General features: G+C 45.5%; 1 protein-coding gene across 4 annotated transcripts in view; it reads left to right on the forward strand.

Moving 5' to 3' along the window:
- Positions 1 to 1,174: 1,174 nt before the first annotated feature.
- The window catches only part of abca2 (ATP-binding cassette, sub-family A (ABC1), member 2), a 69,883-nt gene continuing 47,433 nt past the window's right edge, over positions 1,175 to 23,624 (forward strand). For all 4 annotated transcript variants that reach the window (XM_036527552.1, XM_036527555.1, XM_036527556.1 and 1 more), the window contains exon 1: positions 1,175 to 2,042. In XM_036527552.1, the coding sequence (XP_036383445.1) occupies positions 1,977 to 2,042 (66 nt within the window). In that variant the 5' untranslated portion in view covers positions 1,175 to 1,976. The remainder of the gene's footprint in view (positions 2,043 to 23,624) is intronic.

A 23,624-nucleotide genomic window follows, 5' to 3' on the forward strand; every position in this document is an offset into this window, starting at 1 on the left:
ACACACACACATAAACACTAACATACCCACACTCTCATCTCTCATTTACATACACGCATGCACTTGCATACATTCACTAGTGCACTAGCATCCACATGCACACACACACTCACACAGACCTCAATGAAATGTCACACACAGTCACAAACACAGGCCAGACTTACAGACACACACACTACTGCACAATCCTTTAGAGACGTCATACCCCAATCCCTCTCAGCTTACAACTGTGCAAAGCTCCAGGAAATAAAATCTGCCCTGATAAACGTTCAACATCTGGCTCGGGCAGCACTTTGCCACAGTAACTACTGCCCAGATTGCACATGGAGTCCACAGTGACCCATTTGGATTTCTGTCACTTAAGCACTTGGTAACATTATTTATTATCTAAGCGTACCTTTAACCTAGCCTTTCTGTGGTGTGTGTGTATCTGTTCTTTCTGAAAGTCGGGTTATGTACTGTTCTTTGCTCAGTGATACAGCAGCCTGTACAGCATTATCATGCCTGAGAACAAAACCTGTGTCATCGTGGTTAGCAGGCTCAGAGCCTTAACCACCTGCCTAACATTACTGTACAACCCAGGTTGAGGTTCTAATGCACTGCTTTGTTTTATAAACACCAGTTTATCCTCATGGCACAACCCCTGTTTTCTCCTAGAGTCACGGAGCTGATTTTTAACCTAAAATAGGTTCTACCTAGTCCAGCGCGTCTTCTTTATAAACTAGCTGTTCAAATTTTTTGTGAGCTTTCTAAGGCCATTGCCATAGTTGCTGCAGTTTAACTACCATCGCATCCTACCTGCCTGCTATTTACATTTATGTCTTCCTACACCCACTTAAGCTTCCAGAGTGAAATATATTGATGAGCGGATTGCTGCACAATACCAGAAATAGTACACCACCACCACCACAGCGAGAGACGAGCCTTCCCGCATCCTTATTCCGACGTCCAGACAGGTGGACTGTTTAATATAAATATATATATATATATATATATATATATATATATATATATATATAATACACCTCGAACAACTCAAAAAGAGATGGTAAAATAAGCTCGGAAAGGAAGTGGCCTCGCTGGAATAGATTCAATGCTGTTCTTTCGTTTCGGGCAGTTGAATGTGCGCGCATCATATAATACCGCACTCGGTAGGTAGACGAGAGCACGGAGAGGGCTTACGTATTCCGGGCAGAAACTGCGAGAGAAAACACTTTCTGCGAGCGAATCGTCATCTGTGCGACGCGGGCCATCAGATGCCAGTTTTATTGTGGTAGAGTAGACATCGGTACCCGGTAAAACAAGATTAGTACGAGGGAGATCGGAAGAACACCTAAATACACGGTTAGCTTTCCCTGTCGTTGGCGTCGGCGTCGTAGAGTGGGAAGACCGTTTCGTTTTAGCCAGTTTGTGTAATCGATGCGTTTAGTTCCTGCATTGGCCGCGACATGACGCTCATAAATTACAGCGCCGTATTTGCTCACTGTTGGGAAGTGCGTATAGCGAGCTAGGCTCATTGCAATTCCGAAAGCTTTACTTGATGTTTCAATAAGCAGCAAAAAAGACAGAATTACACACAACAGTGAACCGCCGCTGTGTCTCCGCCCACAGAAATGCACGATACCTCGAGTTCTTTCCTCCGAAGGATTTGAAACGAATTCTAACAGTTTGCACAGTGTTTTTCTGCGACTGCTGTTGATACCGGTTAACAGCCAGATTTGCTGCATATAAACCATTTTACATTACGACTATTTATGCAGCAGAACACTGTCATACTATATGGGAAGAGTGTAGTATAAAAATTGCGCATTTGTGTTTGGAGAAAGAGTTACTGTATTTACCGGGTGGAGAGCGTAAATATGCCTTTAGGTAACACGGTGCGACGGAATGGTCCACGCTCTCTTCATAGAAATACATCGCTGTAATGAATAAAACCATCGTCTGACTAAAATTGGGGGCAACACACGTTAGCGAAAATGGGATTCCTTCACCAGCTGCATCTTCTCTTGTGGAAGAATGTTTCTTTGAAGCGAAGGGGACCGGTGAGTAGACTGTGCTCTTTTCTCTTTTTCTGACGGCAGAGGTATTATTTTGAAGCTGTTTGCTGAACTGTTCCTCTATAAATAGAGGCCTTATGCCCGTGCGTTCCCGGTGGAAACAGCGGGTGGCGGCGCAAGAATAGACGGGCGTCTGTGCAGAGATTCCGGCTGCTGCATCTCGCCGACGTCGGTGGTGCAGCTATATTTTATATCAAAATTTCCATTCCATTTACCATAGGGTTTATGTATTTTATGTGACAATAGAGATTTACTGTCACTCCGCAACTTAACCTGCTTTAGAATGCGAAATATGTGTTATAGTTCTTCCTAATGATGCCGGTAACGTAGTCTCTCTCAGCATATTTAGAATTAATTTCGAGAGCATGCTAACAAACTGACGCGTCATATGTCACCACCAAATTGACATTACGTACATTGTCATATCTTAATCGTTGCATTTTTGAGCCGCATATAAAGATCTCTGCGCCCTAGACGATGCACAGGTTGTTGCGAAGGTGTTTGATGGTTTGTTTTGAAAAGCGCTTCAACCGGAATTTCTGTTTGTTGTAGCTAAGAGAAATGTAGTCATTATTGGACTGGTGTTATTTGCCATAGATTGTCTCATTCTGTAAATCAATTCGGAAACGTATATATCATATCTCACTGAAGTGCTCGCCGAAATGTGCTCTTGGTTGTATGTTATTTTTGTACCTCCAGGTTACAGGTTGCTCGGTGTGTGTGTGTGTGGGAGAGAGGGAGGGAGGAGGCTGTTAAATATATCACATTAAAACCTACAGAATTCATTATGATTTCCCAGAACTGTTCACTGTATCTGCCGCTCGCTGTACAAGGACTCGTGCAGCTCTGAGAATATCGTCTCGAGCTGAACGGGGATTTGAACTCATTGTCAGAATTCATGTCGAACATTTCATCGCTGGCGCATATGCATGTTTTTGATCTTGCACAGTACAAGACCCTTGTTGCCGGTCGCCGCTCTGGTATACTCTGCCGCGGACAGAACGGACACAGGGGACTTGGCAGGTCGTGGCAGAGATATTTTGGGGTGTCCTCCGAGTCGGTCAGACTGGGAAGTGTGTGTGTGTGTGTGTGGGTGTGTGTGTGTGTGTATGTGTGTGTGTGTGTGTGTGTGTGTGTGTGTGTGTGGGTGGGTGGGGGGGGGGGGGGGGGGGGGGTCGTTGGAATAGCATCCTTTGACACTGAAAGCCGTGACTCACTGGCTGTGTTCATCCCTGAGACTTGGCTGTGTCTGGCATTAGTCATGGGTGGATCAGCGATAGGCAGGCTGGTGATTTTAGCAGATGACATTGCTGCCTCCTTTTCATATAGTTTTCGCAGTGGGGGTGGCTGTGTTTGAGGAATGGGGCCGTTTTGCACACAGAGTCGCATATACAATACACCTGCGAAATTTCCAGTGTGGAAAGGCAGATGACAGGTCGGCCACGTACGCCTGAGTTTCTCAGCCCCAATTGAGGTTATTCATTCTGTATTTTGTTATTTCTTTGAGTGGCGTGTCATTGGTTTAGATTGATTAAACTGAAATAATTTCATGGTCTTTTGTCATTTCAGTCATTTTTGGGGAAAATGTGGTGTTGTGTTCATGCCAACAGAAAGTTTAGGATATCATATACATATTTCTGTTCACTCATGCCCCCTTAAGCCGGTTACACAAACTTGCATTCACCTTCAATGAACAAGTGCAACAAGATGTTTCACAGCCTACAACAATTAATTGGCCTCCTAATTGCCAGAAGCTTCTTTGAGACAGAAGCTGAAGATTTCATTACGAGGCAGGTATCAACAAGTGTAGAATAAACCCTCACAAAGGCACCCCCCAACAGTAGTTTTCATTCCTGCGTATCTTCAGGCTGATTAATTGAGAGCTCAATCAGACCCGATTAATTGATAGGGAAAACTCCAGCTCAGGTGGCACCTGCTGTACGGTCACGCTTTGCTGACTGGCGGTACCTCTGCCTCCACCCCCTGCTTTCACTCTGTGGATGTGGCACTGAAAAAAAACGAGCACGTGTTTTAGAAGTTTGGTCACCGTTGATGTGGTCAGAATTTAGGAAACAAACAATCCGGGTACCAGGCAGTATGTTTTCAGCGATGGCTCAAATTGTAAGGATACTGATGTATTTCACTGAGTCAGAACCAGGATATCTACTCTTCACTTCCTGGAATGGGGGAAGGTTATCAAACAGAAACCTATAGGAGAGTTCTCTGCACCTGTGGTTACAGAGTCCATTTCTTTAGTAGGCCAGAGGTAAGGATCAACATGACAGCTGCCTTATTTTGAGATTTAGTGGCCCTTTAAGTAGTGGTGTCTGCTTCAGGTCCTGTGAGATCAGCCCTGAGAGTTTTGGAGATTCCTGCCAGTCAGCAGCCAGTGGACACCCATATCATCAAGCCATTCAAAGCTCCAGCCAATCAGTGCCTCTCCATTAAATCCTTAACAACATGTACTTAATACTTAAGACAAATACTTGAGAACCAGCCTTAAGAAACACCAGAAACTCCTGTGCACCTCACTGCTCAAAGTCAAGTCAGTTACCCTTAAATTCCAGCATTGTGGGAGCCAGCTTTTATTACCACACTGTGTTTCTCCAGTTCAGTACTGTGGTAGATAAAAACAGGCTTAGGTTGCTAATGAGGGGGAGGGTCAGTCTGGCTGTGTGTGCTTTATCAGGGTCTCCTCCACTGGACAAGCAGTCCTGTATCTGAAAGATATCACAGAGGTCGGGATTTAGTGAGCGGGTCAGAACCAAGGAGGATCGATCTCCGGGCCCGCGGCAGTGATCCATTTTAGATTTTACCACTGCAGGCTCCAGAGTTTTGGACCTGTTTTTTTTTTTGTTTTCAAATCCTTGCCACTCTCCCATCAATCCCCTCTCATGAAATCTGGTTTATCCAATACAAACATATCCATTACTTACAGGGTCACTCACAGGAAGTCAATCCCATTGCCCTGGAAATGATTCTTAAACTATCCGACCCTTGAAACAGACTGTTACCGATAAAGCAAAAATAAAACAAGCGCGTTACGTCAGAATGAGCGCACTTAAAAAAAGGCATTTTAAGATGCTGGATAGAGGTGGCGCCTTACGGCCCTCGTAGTGCTGGTAAGATCTGGACAGGCTGAGTCGCCTGTGTACTGCCGAGGTTTGTTCTCCGCTCTTGGCGGTGTCTTCGTTCTCCCACAATGCACCGCTGTTCAAGGAGCTCGATTTGTACCTGCCAGTGTTACACCTGCTTGCCAGGGTCCTTTTTTATTTTTTTGGAGTGTGGTATTTGTAGCGACAGTTCTCTCAGTAAATCAGCCTGTGCACAGATGTCAGAGGCCCCCGGAGTAAAGGATTGCCTGTGTAATTATAGCAACAGCTGCGTCATCCCGGTGAACGGCCGAGGACGCACGTCCGGTCCAGGAAGTGGCCGGTAGCCGCGCGGGGCGTGGGGGGATTCTGGGGATTTTCGTCGGAGTGCCTGTGTTTCGCCTCATTCTCTCCTGTAGACGTTTGAATAAAATTGATGATTTTTTTTTCCAGTTTAACCACATAGTTTTGTGTGGCAGGTGTTCACCTTAGAAGAAAAGAGGGGAACAGCTTCAGTTTAAGCAAATCTGATGACTCTTTTCCTGTCTCTGTAAGTGTGCTTCTTTACTGCTACTCTAACTGTGTTACAGGCCAGTCTGTCATCCTGTAAAAAGGTCTGTCAGTAGGGTGTTAATGGTTTATCAGCAAGTACAGTACAATATTAGACTTCCGTGGGTTATTATGGAAAGTAGAGGCTGTATAAACCTGGCACTCAAACACTGAAGATCCTGCTCCCTGGGTCCGGTTGGGTTTACTTGTCAGTGTGTGTATGTGTGTGTGTGTATGTGTATGTGTTTGTGTGTAAATGGCAAAAGTGTATGTGTGCTGTGCAAAATAACGAAAAATGTAGGTGTAGGAACAGCATGACCATACTGGTGTGAAACTCCCCAGGGTGCAGTAACAAGCCCACACACACACACACACACACACACACAGTCCCCAATGAGCAGTTACTGGCTGAGATTTAAAGACGTTGTCAACAAGTAAGAGTGTGGCTGAGGAGACCTGCCACGCTCATTGTGACGTGAGGCAGCTGAGTCTGAACGCCTTCTCTGAGCCCTTAAAATGACCCCCTCCCCCCCGGCCCCCTCCCCCCCAGCCTCCTCCCTCCCGTCACGCCGCACCCCCGTCCTCGAGGCGAGGGGAAACCTCGCAGCTCGTTTAGCCCTCATGACATGTTGTTTATTTGCTCTGTTGAGTTTGCACAGCGTCGCCACAGCCTGGCAGAAGCAAAGTGCAGGATTAGCGATTAGCTCCCTGCTCTCTGCCTTACGCAAACCCGCGACCCCCTTCTGCAGCAAGTCTCTCCCTCTCGTTGGTCCCAGCTTCTCCTGTGGCTGAAAGCACGATCAGCACCCTGCCCCGCCCAGCTACCCGCTCCCAGCCCTGTTCTCTGCCAGGTGCTGGTTATGATGATGATGATGATGATGATGGTGATGGTGATGAAGCTGTAGGATACTGTCTCTGTGGAGTGGAACACCGCACGATTACCTTCGCTGCCAGCGCAAAAAAAAAAAAAAAAAAACCTGACTGACCTAGTTCTCCCGGTGCTGCTGGCTGATTGGCTGACGGAGAGCCAGGCCAAACTGGCTGGGTATCTATGGAGACCGAGGAGAGAGGAGAGCATTAGGAGAATTTGGGGGGGGGGGGGTGCTGGGAGAAGCAGGCGAAATGGATGCTGTGAACGAAACGGCGGACAGTGTAGAGGGGAAGCAAGTCAGGTGCCTGCCAGCGTGAATTATACATGTCAACTGCGGTACTCCACTAAAGCGACCACACGGCTCTGCGCTGACCTCCCAGCGAGGGAACACTCCCAGGCGCGGGGAGCGTCAGGCGCGGGGAGCGTCAGACGCCAGCGCTCTCCCTCTCTCTCTTTCTCTGTGTGTGTGTGGCGATCTTGCGGTGCTGACCGGAGACCATGCGCTGTTTATACCTCACCCCTCTACATGAGCGCAGTCACCCTGAGGGGCCGGTGCGGCCGGACCGCCGGGCTGCTCATCCTCCTCTCCAGGCCAAAACAGCCCTGCAGTTCCTCGCACAAAGCACCGCGTTCTGCCGCAGAACGGGACCCTGCACTGCCCTTTAATTATTTAAAAATGAACTTGTGTTGTACGTGCAGCTATGGCTGTCGGTAAGCATGGATTGTTGTTCCTACTGTTTGTGCCTGCTGTAGCCAAGAGAATTTTTGTAAAAAAAGTAAAAATGCAGATGTTTTTTTTTTTTTTTTTTTTTGATGCGGCACAGTGGGAGTGGTGGTATGGCATTCTGCGAAAACATGAGTAAAAAACAAGCAACAAAACAAAACTGCAAACAAGCAAGAAAACTTTTTTTTTTCGCATCAGGACGTGCATCGCATTCGGTTAGACTGGGTGAAACCCACTTTTTTTTTTTTAACGGGTACGGTTATCAGAAAATCATCCACCTTAGAAAGCTGGTTTGGTAATAATCCTGTCTTTCTGCTTTTTCTGGGCTTTTGGGCATTGTAAAAACCCATGCCATTCTGGAGGAAGAGAGCCATTTACTTCCATGATTCAGTTTCACTGATATAAAAGAGATATTTTCTACAGTACAGAAAAAGCCCTTGAACAAAACCTCAGAAGATAAAAGAATTGAGTGTAGATTACAAGGACCCAGCATGAAGGGAAATTAATTGGCACTAATTACATATGCAACTTTTAGAGCATTGGTCCTCAAACTTTCCCATCCGAATGTGCTTACGTAATACCTTGGTTGCCGCCTGTTTCCCCACAAAACAAACACTAATTAATACCTTCAATTACAGTATCAACAGCACAGCAAAAGTTAAAATATGCTGAAACCGGCAACATGAACAGCGATATTCTAAATATTGCACTATTCTAAAAATAATTAGCCGGCTACTCGTAGCTAATTATAATGATTATGCTAATTTGGAGCCTCACCTACAGCAGAAGCGTAGGGAGCTTGCGGAATGACATTCGGAGTACTCTTTGTTCAGACGCTCTGCCCGAAACTGCAGAGGTAGCAGGTATGATGAGGCAGTCATCCATGCGGCGGCCGGACCGGACAGCAGAGTTCCGCATGCCAGCGCTGCCCCTCGGAAGAGGCTTCCTGTGTTCACGTCTCCCGCACTTCATCTTTTAGAGCCAACATTCATACTGGCTGTGTAGGAGACCCTTCACCTGTCCCAAATTTGATTGTTTTTTTTTAATTATTTTTAAATGTGTAATTATTAAAATGCAGTTAGGAGTCGTGTTTTTCAACCTTGTCAATAACTGAGTTCATGTCAACCACCTGCATTGCAAAACAGGTTAAATGTTTAATTTTTATGTGGTAATTTGTAATTGTCTGTTTGTCTGGTCAACCAACAACTGCCTGCCTGATTAAGAATAATTCCAGTTTGGCTGTATGTGTAAGACTGGTTCCTTTTGTCTGTTGGTTTTTATTTTTTTTTTAAGTTTCAGTCCTTCTGTTGTTTTTTTTTTTGTGAGAAATATTAGCCAGCTTCTTTACAACAGTGTTAACTTATCCTCACCGATCACACAGCCAGTCATTGTCATTTACATTATTGTCATTTAGCAGACACTCTTATCTAGGGCACCTTACATCAATTACAGGTTTTTTTTTTTACAATGTTATCCATTTATACAGCTGGCAACTGTGTGTTAAGTACATTGCCCAAGGGTACAGCAGCAGTGCCCCCATGGGGAATTGAACCAGCAACCTTTCAGTTACAAGTCCTGCTCATTAACCACTATGCTACACTGCCGCCCAGAAGTCTGTTCAGCCAGACAGTAATACAGATTCACACAGCACCTGCAAGCTCACTCATACTGCTGTGGCTGCTAATGGTCACACCCTTATCATGTATTTATAAGGGAATGAATACGCCGAGATATAAATGTATAAGGAGATGGATTTGTATGAGTCAGGAGTGTGATGATGTCATGGCTTTGTGTGAATTAAGCATTCTGCTTCACACTTAGGAGACACATGGTGATGTAGGGGTACTTTTGTTTGCCTGAGGTGGAATGTTGCGTGTGTGTGTGTGTGTGTGTGTAATTCACTCTGAGAATCAGTGCTCCTTTGCTGTGGCGGTAGAAGTTAGGCCCCTGTGGCTGCTGCCCTCACTCATAGCCAAACATTAATGGTATTTTTTTTCTTGTGATGTCCAACATGTATCGGCTGGATGTGAAAGGAGATATGAGAATCGAGTTTGGTTTCGCGTTCGTGAAGAGTTATCCATTTCATCTCTGGAGACACGAGATGAAGCTTCCGTCATGAGATGCAATTACTGATATGCAAATGAAGTGCTCAGAACCCTGACGTGAGTAATAAAACTTCACTTTCTGCCTGAGATGACTCGGCCATAACAATACATCAGTTCATACTGATGCATCAATACAAAAGCACTGACAGATGTGTTGATGTTGCATGTAAGAATCAATCAATCTATTTATTTATTTATTTAAATTCATATTAACAGCATTTGGATGAAAGTAGAGTGCTGGGGGCAGTCCTTGTCATCTTTGAACATCAGTGGCGTGGAATGAGGTAATGCTTAGATACTGTATGTTTCTTCAAAAGCACAGAATGATTTTAAGGTCATGTGGAATCATATCGTTTCAAAATGTATCTTATCGAAGTGTATTCATATATGTATATATATGCCAGAGGATTACGCCACTAGAGAAGACCAGCTCACTGAAGGCAGATTAATTACTGTGATGAAAAATGAACCTGCAAAAAACAAAAAACAAAAAAAAACTTCTGGCAAGGTCCCTGTTTGAACCCTTGTGACAGGTCAAATGCCTGCTGACAGGCTGAGTTCCAGTCCTACTGCTCTGTCAAAGCTAAATGATGGTGTCTAGCTCAGTACTGATGAATGTAAAATGCCATTGAGCATTCTGCATTAATCACTGTTTTAGTAAACATAATTATGCACGCCAAAATCAAACAGTGGTGCATCAGTACTGAGGAAATGAGTAGATTATGGGAAGGGAGGGGGTTGCCTAGGTTTGATCATCAGGCAGTTGCTGAGGAGGTCAGTTAAAGCAAAATGGACTCTGTACAGCCTCTAGGATGCAATACTGTGAATGAGAATTTGTACATATTTGTGCAAGAAATTATTCTTGAAATGTGGTTTAAATTTATGACAGGATTAAAGAAAAAATAAGTAGGGTAAACATTCTCCAGTGGATACATAAATTTTTGCAGAAGACTGTAATACTGAAGGAGAGACTTCATAAAATATATCGAAAGTTCAGAGAGTAATAAATTAGCATAATATTTAACATGCATGCCAATGTAAAATAAATAAATAAGACTGACCAAAAACCTCTTTCTGAAGCAAATTGCTAATGATGCAAAAAGGAATCATAAGCAATTTTTCAAACAATCAACAAAATGGCTAGGTACATTACAGTAGGGGCAGGAGTTTTGCTTTCTAAGAATTATGTGTTTGCAGATACACCAAGTTACTTTGGTAAGAGCTTCACCAGGGAAGTTGTTACGTGGATGGAATGGAAATCAGTTGGAATTGAAGCAGTTTGGCTTTAACATAGAATAAAAATAGTGTAAAACTCAAACAAACCTCAAGCAAACAAGTTAGCAAAATAATTGAAACCATTCTAATGGAAACCGTGATCAGACACCTGGAAAATGAAATTTATCGTATCAAAATAGAAAGTTCTGTGTCTACACAATAACAGTTTAAGGCAGGATTGTTTTATGAGAGGTACTAAATGGGAGAGTACTAAGTATGTAAAGACTTTATCATTTATCACCCAAGTCTCGAACTGGATGTAGATGTTGTATTGAAGTAGTTAGAAGGGAAATTGGATGCTGGAATATGCAGCAAAAATTATCAATTGGTACAAATCAAACAGAGGCTACATTAATGCTATATAATGCCTATACAGCGCCCTTGCCAGACATTTTCAGTCCTGTATTCTGTTCTAAGCATGCTATAAAAGTCATACTTAAGCCTTTAAAAAAAGTACAGAGAAGGGCAACAAGACTAGTCCTTCAGTTAAAGTGTGTAAGTTACGAAGAGTTTCTGATACTGGCAGAAAGTTATGAATGCATGGAGTAGTTTCATGGGATTAATCTTGTAAGCAGAGACTGTTAAAGTGTTCAGGCAGGGTACAGTGCTAGATACACTCTAGATCACACACAGAATGGCAAGTCCAGTCTGGCTGAATGACCTGTTATTGCCATTAAACTTCTCATGTTCTTACATTCCTATAAATTCACGCTCATTACATTAAATTATTGGCCTTTTGCAGACATTCTTACATTACAGCAACTTACATTTGTTACAGTCTTTTTTTTTTTTTTTACAATGCTGTCCATTTATACAGCTAGATGAACACTGAGGCAATTGTGGGTTAAGTACCTTGCCCAAGGGTACAGCAGCAGTGCCCCTGTGGGGAATCAAACCAGTAACCTTTTGGTTACATGTCCTACTCCTTAACCACTATGCTACACTGCTGCCCTAGGCTGCAGGTGTACTGACCTTTGGCTCTTCTTTCTTGATTGATTAATTAAAGGGTCACACATGTAACATTGCACCCACTGAAAGGATTGCGAACTATTTCCTGTCTAGACTGCACATCCTACAGGATCCAATTGCAGATCCACCACCTCGAGAGGTGGCTGGCCATCAAATGCTTCCCAGCTGTCTTGGATTTTTCATTAGCTTCTGTGTATCCACACGGAGCCCCACTGGGGGCAGTGATTACTGGGTTTACAGTACCTGTCCAAAGTTTGGACACACCTGATTAAGACAGTGGGAAACATGCATTCAGAGACATTTTGATCTAAAGACTTCTGCTTGAAATTTGTTTCTTGGACAAATGTAAATAGTAAAGTTGATGCATATGTATGAATTTCTTTCTAAAAAATTCATTAAAAAATATGTTTGGCTACTTTGAAGAATGTAAAATAGACGATAGTTTTGGTTTGTTTAACACTTTTTTTGGTCACCGCATAATTCCATTCGTGTCGTTTCATTGTTTTGATGTCTTTACTATTATTCTAAAATGTGGAAAATAGTAAAAATCCTAGATAGAAAATCCTAAATAGAAAAATCCTTCTTTGAGTAGTTTTGTCCAAACTTTTGACTGGTACTGTATGTTTGAAAGAGCCTTTGGATCTCAGGGAAGAGGTACTTCTGTTAAAAATGTAATGCAATGACCATAGTAACACCTAAACCACCAATGTTCCGATTTACAGCATAGCCTAATCTTTACACCAGGGGACCCGAATCCAGTTGTGCTTGTACGGTTTCTGTGCTATCCATCATGTTAACGCAATCTGAAAATGTAAGGATTTGTATCCTTCATGGAGACATGCTCTTGTTAATACATTAAGTTGTAATCTGGTGCCCTTTGTAATGTGGAAACCACCTGTAAGGGAAAGAGCAAGGAAGCAGCTAATTATCTGAAGTGGTGCAAGCAGCAGATGCAAAGAACCCTGCTCTTATTTAGCAGTTGTTTTCTCTCCAGTGGATTGGAACACGCAATAAGGTTGAGACAGCACTTGATTACTGTAATATCTGAACACTAATCATTTTCTTTGAGTCTGGGGTTTTGAATTTGCCAAGTTAATTAAAAAGCAGTAAGGTTTTATTCTTTCTGATTAATATCCGTGTGTGAAACGAGAAAACCCCTCTTTACAGTAACTGGTTACTTTATTTCAAAATGAGCATTCCTCCTTTTTCAAATAGGGATCATCAGAGAAATTATGCCCAGAGAGAGAAGTAATATTCACATACTCATAGAGAGATGGTGCTGGTGGTGATGGTGTGTGTGTAGGGGGGGTGGGATTTTGTTGTTCACCCACTGTGTCGGTGTAGTAGCTATAATGTCTTTCCCCCATTGCTTAATAAAGTTGTTGCCATTGAGAAGCTATGGACAGCAGCAGTGTAGACAGTTGGTTTTGATGCCTGGCTTGTCTGACCTCGGTTAAACCTGAATGCAAAACTGACGCACTTTGTCCCCGGAATAAATGCCAGTTCTGTCAGAACAAACAAAAAAAGGGCTGGTTTGCAAACATTAGATAACACAGCTGACTGCTGTAAAACCCTCCCTTCCCCCTTCCTGAAACACCGTCCTGCAGCAGCTAACACCTGCACCTGCTCTCTTCTGGGCGTGGCCCGCGCACCACGGTGCTGCATCTCCGCCTGGGGCCGATACCCCGCCCGCCCCGGGGCCGACACCCCGCCAGTCCAGCCAGCTAACGGGGCGCAGGGACTGCACAGACAGCCTGGTGAATTATTGAGAGCTCCTGGCTCAGGGGAACAACGGCACTGGAGAAGGGCCAGATAAAATATACATATCAGAGAGAGAGAGAGAGAGAGAGAAGGGAGAGTTCAGCAGCTTTCTATTTGGGAGGAAAACTGCAGTGATCTACCCTATAGCTTCTGGGCTGAGAGAGGGAGAAAGAGAGAGGGAGGCGAGGCGAAGAAAGTTAAGGGTTAAGTTATGCTTGAGTGAAAGTGTTAACAAGACAGGGGAAGGGTATTGAAAGCCTCAGAGAGATGTGAAAATAAGAATGGAGAATGATCTGCTGTTTAGTAAATGGAGAAGGAGAGGGAGAGGGGGAGAGAGAAGGAGAGGGAGAGGGGGAGAGACCGTGACAGAAGAAGCCTGTCAGAGAGGTTAGGGGGAAAAAAATGGCATGAATGGGAGAAGAAGGGCTAAAAAAAGAAAAGGAGGGGAGTCAGTGAATCATTGAGTAAAGGAGAGAGAGTGTGAAAGGAAGGCAGGGAGTGGGAGAGGGAGGTGGAGAGAAAGGAGCACGGAACAGAGCCCGTGAAAAATAACAGCTGGAGAGTGAGAGAGAGATGATGAGAGAAAGAGAGAGAGAGAATGAGAGGGAGAGAAGGTGAAAAAGAGATGGTGACCAAGAAGGAGAGAGAATAAGAGAGAGAGAGATGGGATGAGATGCTGAGAGAGCGAGAAGGTGAGAGGGAATTGGTGACAGAGAAACAGAATGAATGTGAGAAAGAGAGAGAGAGAGAGAGATGGTGACAGAGAGAATGAGAGAGAAAGGGTGAAAGAGACGTGGTGACCGAGAAAGAATGAGAGGGAGGGAGAATGGGGAGAGGGGTGAAAGAGATGGTGACAGGGACAGAGAATGAGTGAGAGGGATGATAACGGAAAGAGAGAGAAAGCATCTCAGTGGCAGAGAGTAGGACCCCATCCCTGGGTGAAGCATCATGCCGTAATTGGGGAACACTGACCCCTGCCCCCCCGTTACACCCTGTTGTCCCCCCCCCCCCCCCCCCCCCCCCCGACTACAGCAAACGGACGGCAGCATGTAGGGTACCTTCTTCTCCCGGGTCATAATTACGGCACTAAAATGCACTCATAAAGTCAGTAAGTGAGGGCTCACCTGGGAGCCGTTGGCAGAGACTGAGGGGATGGGGAATGGCAGGGAGGAGAGATCTGGCCACTCCACTCCTCCTCCTGCAGAGCTCAGAAATCCGGTCCAGGTTTTCCCCAGGGCTCCAGCGGACACAAGCACGATTCCACACTGTGTCCAGCCGTGAGGCACAGTTTCTGTTTTTTCATAAGTCATGACGTTCAGAGGGTGTTTTGTCATTGTCAATCAAGGCTCTAAAGATGAATTATTATTTTTCTATTAGTAGTATAATATTTATATTAATTTATTTGTTATTAAGCTTGTTTCTCCACCAGCGATTGCTTTGCTTACATTTGTCATGGTGTCTATGTGCAGCTGGAGGTATTACTGAAGCCCTCATGTTAAGAGCTATACTCAGGGGCACAGCAGCTCCTCTGGGACTTGAGCCAGCAGCCCCTGTTGTAACAGGTTGGTTTCATTGATCAGCCGCTGGGGCACAGCACAGGTTTTCTGTGCAGAAACGTGGACAGGAGAGTGAGCCTCTGAATTAACTGTTTATTTCCGTCTGGCTGCGCCGCGTCAGAGAAGGGGCCGGTGGGGAGCCGCCCTGCCGGCTGCGGGGGCCCCCGGTGCTCTCCGAGCCGCAGGACTGCGGCTCCTCATGTGAGTGATGCACACAGGGCGGCGGGAGTGCATGCACTGCGATGTGTCACAGGCTGGCGCAGTCCTGCGAGCTGAGCCATGCGATGACCTTACAAAACTGCAGCCTCTAATCCAGTTAGAGAAGGGCTGACTGGAGTGAGAGCATATATGATTGGTACGTTTTCCTCTTTGTTGCGAGTGGAGCTTGGCGAGTGTCATTTTATCCACAAGACAGAGCAAGGAGCAAGGAGCAGTACATGCTTGGTATGTGTGTATGGTGTGTGTGTGTGTGTGTGTGTGTGTGTGTGTGTGTATGTGTATGGTGTGTGTGTATGTGTATGGTGTGTGTGTGTGTGTGTGTGTGTGTGTGTGTGTGTATGTGTATGGTGTGTGTGTATGTGTATGGTGTGTGTGTGTGTGTATGTGTATGGTGTGTGTGTGTGTGTGTGTGTGTGTGTGTGTGTGTGTGTATGTGTATGTGTGTGTGTGTGTGTGTGTGTGTGTATGTGTATGGTGTGTGAGTGTGTGTATGTGTATGGTGTGTGTGTGTGTGTGTATGTGTATGGTGTGTGAGTGTGTGTATGTGTATGGTGTGTGTGTATGAGTGTGTGTATGTGTATGGTGTGTGTGTATGAGTGTGTGTATGTGTATGGTGTGTGTGTGTATGGTGTGTGTGTGTATGGTGTGTATGTGTGTGTATTTTAGTGGGTGGCTCAGTCTCAGGCCCTGCTGTGAGAGCCACCTGTTTGCTGTGACAGATTTGCATTTGATCCAAACGGGGGCACAATGTCCAGCACAGCGCGTGTGTGTGTACGCGCGCGTGTGTGAGCTTGTGTGGGTGTGTGTGTGCGCGCGCGCACGTGCGAGCTTGTGTGGGTGTGTGTGTGCGCGCGCGCGCGTGTGAGCTTGTGTGGGTGTGTGTGTGCGTGCGCGCGCGTGTGAGCTTGTGTGGGTGTGTGTGTGTGTGTGCGCGCGCGCGTGCGAGCTTGTGTGGGTGTGTGCACACATGTGAGCTTGTGTGGGTGTGTGCACACGTGTGTGTGTGTGCTCTGTGTGTTGTGTTGCTTTGTTCTATTATCTGTTTTGCCTGTTACCTCAGTTAGCTCAGAACACATATTATTTGCCTTATTTCCATGTCGTGCCAGCTCCGCACCCTGCACCTCCTCCACTGTGGCTCCAGTACGCTGGATCTCAGATGTGCGCCGAAAGCGAAGGCGTTCTGGCGTACTTTACCATATTTCTGAGAGAATTAAACTCATCCACGGAGGGCCAGTGCGTGGCCAACATGGCTGCCTCCTTCTTGGCATCCTCTGAGTAATCCCTCCAATGTACGTGTCATTCGACCCCCTTAGCGCTCTGGGACTTGTTCTTAGCGGATTGGTCACACTGTTAACACTCTTTGAAGGTGGTCAGACACTTTCCAGTCTTAACACTTTTGTATCGGCTCTGTTCTCAACACTGTCAGTTTATGCAGCCCCAATTCAGTGCCTCCAAAACTGGTGCCTCGATTTGGTTCTCCCGGAGAACGCCTGTGTGTCGATCCCTGCGGACGTTTCTTGGCTTGACTATGGCGGTGCGCCTGTGGTGGTTCAAAGTGGAGTGTGTGTGTGTGTGTGTGGAGCTTCACGCGGCGGCCTGAACAACAGGGGACCGTGTACAGGGTTTCGACAGCCTGACCAACAGCTCAGCTTTAAAGCTCCAGAGGTGACAGGATTCCTCCCAATGTTTTTGAACAGACAGAATGCAGTTTGATGACAACATGGATGACTGCTTAAAATGACCTGATATTACATTACATTATTGTCATTTAGCAGATGCTCTTATCCAGAGTGCTATCCATTTATACAGCTGGATATTTACTGAGGCCATTGTGGGTTAAGCACCTTGCCCAGGGATACAATAGCAGTGGCCCAGTGGGGACTCAAACCAGCAACCTTTTGGTTATTAGCCCAGCTCTTTACCACTATATCACGCTGCTGCACACATGATTTCTAGATTTGGCTGTAGGAGATCTCTTGTCTGAATCTTTGAAGGAGGAATTAGCTGTGCGGGGGTGGCGTGGGGAGTTTGGTGGGGGGCCCATCCTGCTCAAATGTGGCCACCTGTACTGGAGATGGTGTCCATTCAGGTGGAAACCCATACTCTCACGTTTAACACATTCCAGCATGAGTCCAGCGGGGTGATTTTTAATTAAATTCATACGTTAGCGACCCACGAGGTATTTGTCCAATAACAGGGGGACAAAAGTAAATTAATTATTCAGAGTAATCAGTAATATTGTTTACATATTACACACGCTGGCTTAGCAAAGCAAACCAAATTCATTATACTGGCAACTGAAGTAATCAGGTGGTTTCTTGTATTATTTATATTTGTATAGTTTACACAGACACACTCACTCACTCACTCACTCACTCAGTCACTCACTCAGGTGCATATATGTAATTTAGGCATTTCTGTTAGCTCTCTGTTCACCAGCTCTTTGATCAAAGTAGGACAAACTAAGAATTAAATGCCTGTATGCTCCATGTGAATTGAAACATGGTGGCTTTAATCTAGGGTAACTGCATGAGAGAGAATCAAAGGCAAGAAATGCCTTTGAAATGAAGTGTCTTGGAAATATGTACAGCCAGGCTACTGAGTTTCACAGTGTTTTTATCCCTGCGAATAACTTAATCCCAAACCAGGGTGAGGATTTCATTTTGTAGAGTTCTCAGCTGCTCGTTAGTTAATTATCCCTCTGAAACATTAAGTTAATTAAACACGCTTGTCCAAATCGCCAGACAGTGTATAACATGGTACTCTGTGGTACTCTCCTCTCTCCATTGTCATAATTGTTATTCTTCTCCTCCCAATTGGGTTTGACAGAATGTGGTTTCATTAAAGAGACCTTGGATAGGTGAAATGTGGTAGCCAGCTACCTGAAAGGTACCAACTGTGACATGCATTTTTCTTTTTTGTCTTAAATAGTTTTTTTCCCAGCTATATTATTTTTGTTGTGTCGTTTTGAGAGGGCTGTTTCTGAAGATGTGTTGATTTCACATTGAGTTATCTTGTTCAAAGCCCAGCATTTACGTTATATCTTAAGTGTATTCATGTTTGAACTATATACAGATCATTTTGTGAACTTTGAACCACTACAAAGCAGCCTGTTGGTACTGAAAGATTTTTCGGTGTCGGGTATGTGGCACACTAAAGCCTGTTGTTGTGTTTTCCTGTTTGTGTTTAAAATGTGGGGCGGGGAGTAAATGAACTATTGCAGGCAGAGAAATACTGAAATGAGGAAAGAATCCCGGGAAAGAGGACAGGCACAGTAAAACTCCGTCTACAGGGAGCTGTAACACAGCGCACAATAACAGTATATACCAGTCATTGGCGCTGAGGCCTAGCGGTACCGCCCTCTCTCCCTCGGCACCTAATAAAAATGATAAACCCCTTCACACCGTCTCCCCCTGGTCTCTGAGCTATACTTAGCCTCCATCTCATCCTCCTCTCTCTTTCTCTCTATATTGCTCATTCCCCCCATCCTCGTCTCTCTTGAATTCTCTCTCTTTAACTCTGTCTCTCCTTCGTCCTTCTTCCTCTCTCTTCCTCACTGCCCCATCCTCCCCTCTTACTCTTTTTCTCTTTTTCTCACTGCCACCCTCTCTCCCATCATCCTCTCTCTCTCCCATCATCCTCCTCTCTCTCTCCCATCGTCCTCCCCTCTCTCTCTTTCTCTCTCTCTCCCATCATCCTCTCTGTCTCTCTCTCTCTCTCTCCCATCATCCTCCTCTCTCTCTCCCATCATCCTCTCTGTCTCTCTCTCTCCCATCATCCTCTCTCTCTCTGTATTTCTGTTTCCTCCATTCTGCGACCCATTGGCGATTTTAGACTCTTTTTAGGGGTGCTCAAGCACACCTAAATTTCATCTCAGCACCCCTAAATAATAATTATTTATTTATTTATTTATGTATTTATTATTGTTATTATTATTATTATTTTCTGAAATCACTTTTAGCCCTCTAACATTAGATTTTGCGAACTTGTCTGTTAGAGACAGGGACGAACAATTACAGGTTCAAATGGCTTTATTTAAACAGGTTTAATGTCCAGTATTGGCTTGGCTTTGCCGTGGGGCCGCATCACACCACCCTGTCGTGGTTTATTTCCATAGAACTGCACTGCCAGTTGTGGTTTATTCCTTACTTAGAAAGTGTCTGGTTATAGTTCCATGGTGTGAATAGTGTCAAAGAACGTTAGCTGACGTAGTTCGCTAGAGATTATCGAATAATGTTAGCTTTCTGAGCTAGTCTGCTTGCACAGTTGCCAGCTAAGGAGCTAACTGATGCACTTTATTATTTTAGTGAAAGCAGTCACAATGTTTCTTACTCTGATAGAACTGAGCTTTATGGTATATTTACAGTACATTTGTGGTCAGTGAATTGAAACATTGGAAATGTCTGTTTTTCCATAGATGGATATGCAATTTTTTTTTAAAGAAAACAGCCAGGTTCAGGTGAGAGAGTAAGGTCAAAATAACGATACCTCACTGCATTGCCCACAGCCAACCCAATATTCAATTAGAATAATGTTATAAATTGATATGGATCAATTTATACCTTTTATTAGATGATAAATTCTGTTTGGTTGTTATGTTTGCCTTTTGGTTGACAGCACAAAGAGGGAGAGAGGAGGATAGAGAGGGAGAGAAGGAGAGAGAGCAGGATGGAGTCAGCAGAAAGAGAGAGAGCAAGAAAAATATTTTGTGGTGTAAAACTCATGTTACTTACTAGTAATTCATTAAAAGTATTATTTTCGTAAAATATCATGTAGAAAAATATTAATGTATTAATTGTTATCCATTGAAATGAGTGATTTAGCAGGGGGGTTGAGCACTTTTGCAAGGCACTGTATGCACGTCACATTCTCATTAGGGGCTGAGCCCTCTTAAAGGTCTGATCCTAGAATCACCCCTGCTGCGCCACTCTCATTTCTCCCATATTTCTGTTTTTTTTTTTTTTTGTTTGTTTGTTTTCCTTCCTTTACGATTCAAGTGTTTCTTTCTCATGCGTCCTTTGATCGTCTCTACATTCACGTTACCTCCCTCCTATCCCCTGCTGTGCTCTCTCTCCCTCTCTCTCTCTCTCTTTCTCCCTTTCTCTCTCCCTCTCTCTCTCTCTCCCTGTCTCCATCTCCTCCCCAATTACTCACTTACACTGTCATTTTTCTGTTCTTTCTCTTTCTTTCTGTAATTCCTTTGCTCTGTTCTACATAATTGGACACTTCTCCCTCTGTCCTTCCTTTCCTCTCTCTCTCTTCCTCCCCTCCCTCCTTCTCACTCTCCCTCTCTCTCTGTATCCCTTTGTCTTTGCATACCCTCAGCCGTAATCTGGGGGTGTGGCAGTGCTTGAAATTAATGCGGTGAAAATTGCCTCTCAGACCCAGCTAATTTGGCGCTCATGTATAAACCATACCATGAAATATTTACCGCTTTCATAAGCATGAAATATTCATGGTGCTGAAGTTTTCATATTTCACCTTAAAAAAATGTAACTTGAGACGGTCGAGGGGTCCTAACCGATTACAAAGGCGAGGGTTCGGCACCCGTGTTCAGTGGGGCTTTGGTTGCTCTGTGCTTGGTGGGAGGCTAGGCTGCAGAGATCAGAGTGTGTGTGTGTGTGTGTGTGTGTGTGTGTGTGTGTGTGTGTCTGTGTGTGTCTGTGTGTGTCTGTGTGTGTGCGTGTGTGTGTGTGCCTGCGTGTGTGTGTGCGCGTGTATGCGTCTGTGGCTGTGTGTGCCTGTTTGTGCCTGTGTGTGTGTGTGTGTGTGTCTGTGTCTGTGTGTGTCTGTGTGTGTGCGTGTGTGTGCGCGTGTATGTGTGCGCGTGTATGCGTCTGTGGCTGTGTGTGCCTGTTTGTGCCTGTGTGTGTGTGTGTGTGTGTGTGTGTGTGTGTGTCTGTATCTGTGTGTGTCTGTGTGTGTCTGTGTGTGTCTGTGTGTGTGCGTGTGTGTGCGCGTGTATGTGTGCGCGTGTATGCGTCTGTGGCTGTGTGTGTGTGTGTGTGTGTGTGTGTGTGTGCGCGTGTATGCGTCTGTGGCTGTGTGTGCCTGCGTGCTTCTCTCTGGTGCGTGTCAGGATTGCAGGTCTGATTGCGCCTTTCGGATTGGAGCTCCACGCCGCTGTGGGTGTGTGTGTGTGAGGTGTCTGGAGAGAGCAGCTCCCGGTGCCGTCCTGCGGGTAACTACAGAGTGAGCGGAGCTCGTTAGCCCAAAAAAAAAAAAACAGCTCCGTCTGTGGAAGGGGTAATGGAGAGAGGGAAGGAGTGGGGACATGAAGAAGCGGCACGTTTCAGCCAACAGTGATGTCATAGCTACCCGGGATCGAGAGACCTGTACGCCTGTCACCACGGCAACCGCAGTCCTCAAATGCCGCAGGTGGATGGAAGTGACAGCGCCTCGCAATCAGCTGCTCTGCTCACCCTCCGCATCACTTCCTGCCTGTGCGCTCCACTTCCTGTCCCCTGACCCGTGCTGTTGGTATCACTCCTCTGCGCAGATGCTGTCTGGTGGCATTTTTGGGCCCAGAGCTTTTTGTCCATCTGTTTCTTGTTTCTCCAGATTTTCTTTCGGACTTCCTCCCAGCACCTGCCCACCGGTTTGGAGCGAGGCAAAGCGCAGAGCGCACATCGATTCTGCCACATACACTGACCCTGAATCAGCCTCAGCCTTTTTCACGTAATGGTTGGGGGTAGGAATGAGTTTGGCAAGCCCGTCCTGGATCAGCTGTTTGAGAATGACTGTAGTGGAAGAGAAGGGCTGTATTGTCCGCTACCTGCGGCGACGGGGGAGAGACAGGGAGAGAGAGATGTAAGGTGAGATGGAGACAGGGAGACAAAGACGGATTGTTAATGATTGATATGGACCGGCTGTGGGTTCATCCTGGAATCTAATTAAACTTCCTGCTGGAAAACTGATATTCTGACTTTCCTTCATGCTGTAACACACGCGACTGTCAGTGAATGTGTGAGGGAGTGAATGCGTCTCCGTGTGCGAGAGAGGGAGTGTGTGTATGTGTGTGGCTGAATGTAGGTAAGCAAAAGCATTCAAGCATGTTTCCTTGCTGTAAATATATATATTTTTGAAACGTTGGAATGCTGTTTCTTAATCTGAGAGCGAGAACCTGCAAGCAGTAGTGAAATTTGTCTCTGCTCTCTCTCCCTCTCTCTCTCTATCTCAATCCCTCCCTCTCTCTCTCTCCCTCTCTCTCTCCCTCCCTCCCTCCCTCCCTCCCTCTCTCTCTCTCTCTCTCTCTCTCTCTCTCTCTCTCTCGCTCTCTCTCTCTCTCTCTCTCTGCTGATGGGACAGAATGTGAGGATCAGCCTAAGACAGCACTGTGCTGTGTGTCACTGTCCGCATTGTTCAGGAGAGAATTTGAGGTCAAAGGAAAATATCCCAGGAATTCCCCAGAAGACCCCTCCCTCTCTAATCAAGGTGGTCCTGTGTCCCTGCATCTGTGGAGAGGAGGATTATCTGTCTGACGCAAAGATGAAGGGAATAAAGAGAGGGAGAGGGAGAGGGAGAGAGAGGGAGGAAGAGAAAGAAAGAGAGAGAGGGAGGAAGAGAGAGAGGGAGAGAGGGAGGGAGAGGGAGAGGGAGGGAGGGAGGGGGAGAAGGGTGATTAGAGTGAAAGACAGACGGGGATAGAGCCGAAGTCTGCAATCACAGAGCACTGGGACGGAGCGGTGTTTTTAGTGACAAATCAAAGGAAAGCAAACAAGGAGAGGGAGGGGGGGATTTGGGGACAGAGAGAGAGAGAGAGCAAGGCAGTTTTTGGCAGGGGCGCAGCTCTCACAGTCTCAGGATTAAGGCTGGCGCAGGCACGACAGCTGTGCACCGCCTTGCAGCAGCTCTTCGCAAATATTTGTTCAAGAAGCGTTTCCGCGTGCTGCGGCCTGCTCTTCCCTGGCTCTGCCGCTGCCGCGGACGCCTGGCCTGGCTACCTGTCTGCACTGGCTGTAATCGACATGCTTAATCCCTGTTCTCTCCTAATTAACTACGCTGCCACTGACAGATAAACTGTGTTTTTGTGCCCCAGCTGAGGTGGAAAACGGGGAGTGTTCGGAGAGCACCGCCTCCTGCTCACATCTCTCTCTCTCACACAGAAATTTCACCCCTAACAGAAGATTCAAAATGCGCATTAATGGCGTAACTATTAAAACACAGCATTGGCAAGGTAATGGATTTAGAATGAATAAACAACAGCACCAAGAAGACTGCCATCAATTAACTCTAAAGGATAGTACCAGTTTTCAGAAATAAGACCCAAAACACATCTATCCCCTCCCTTCCCCATTTCTCTCTCTCTCTTCCTCTCCCTCCTCTTCCCTCTTCCTCTTGTTTTTTCTCTCTTTCTATCTCTCTCCCTCCTGCTTCCCTCTCTTTTTCTTTCCCTCTCTCTTTTCCATCTGTCTCTGTCTCTTTCTTTCTCTACCCTCTCTTTTTC

The sequence above is a fragment of the Megalops cyprinoides genome, chromosome 4 (assembly GCF_013368585.1).
Source record: "Megalops cyprinoides isolate fMegCyp1 chromosome 4, fMegCyp1.pri, whole genome shotgun sequence".
Lineage (NCBI taxonomy): Eukaryota > Metazoa > Chordata > Actinopteri > Elopiformes > Megalopidae > Megalops > Megalops cyprinoides.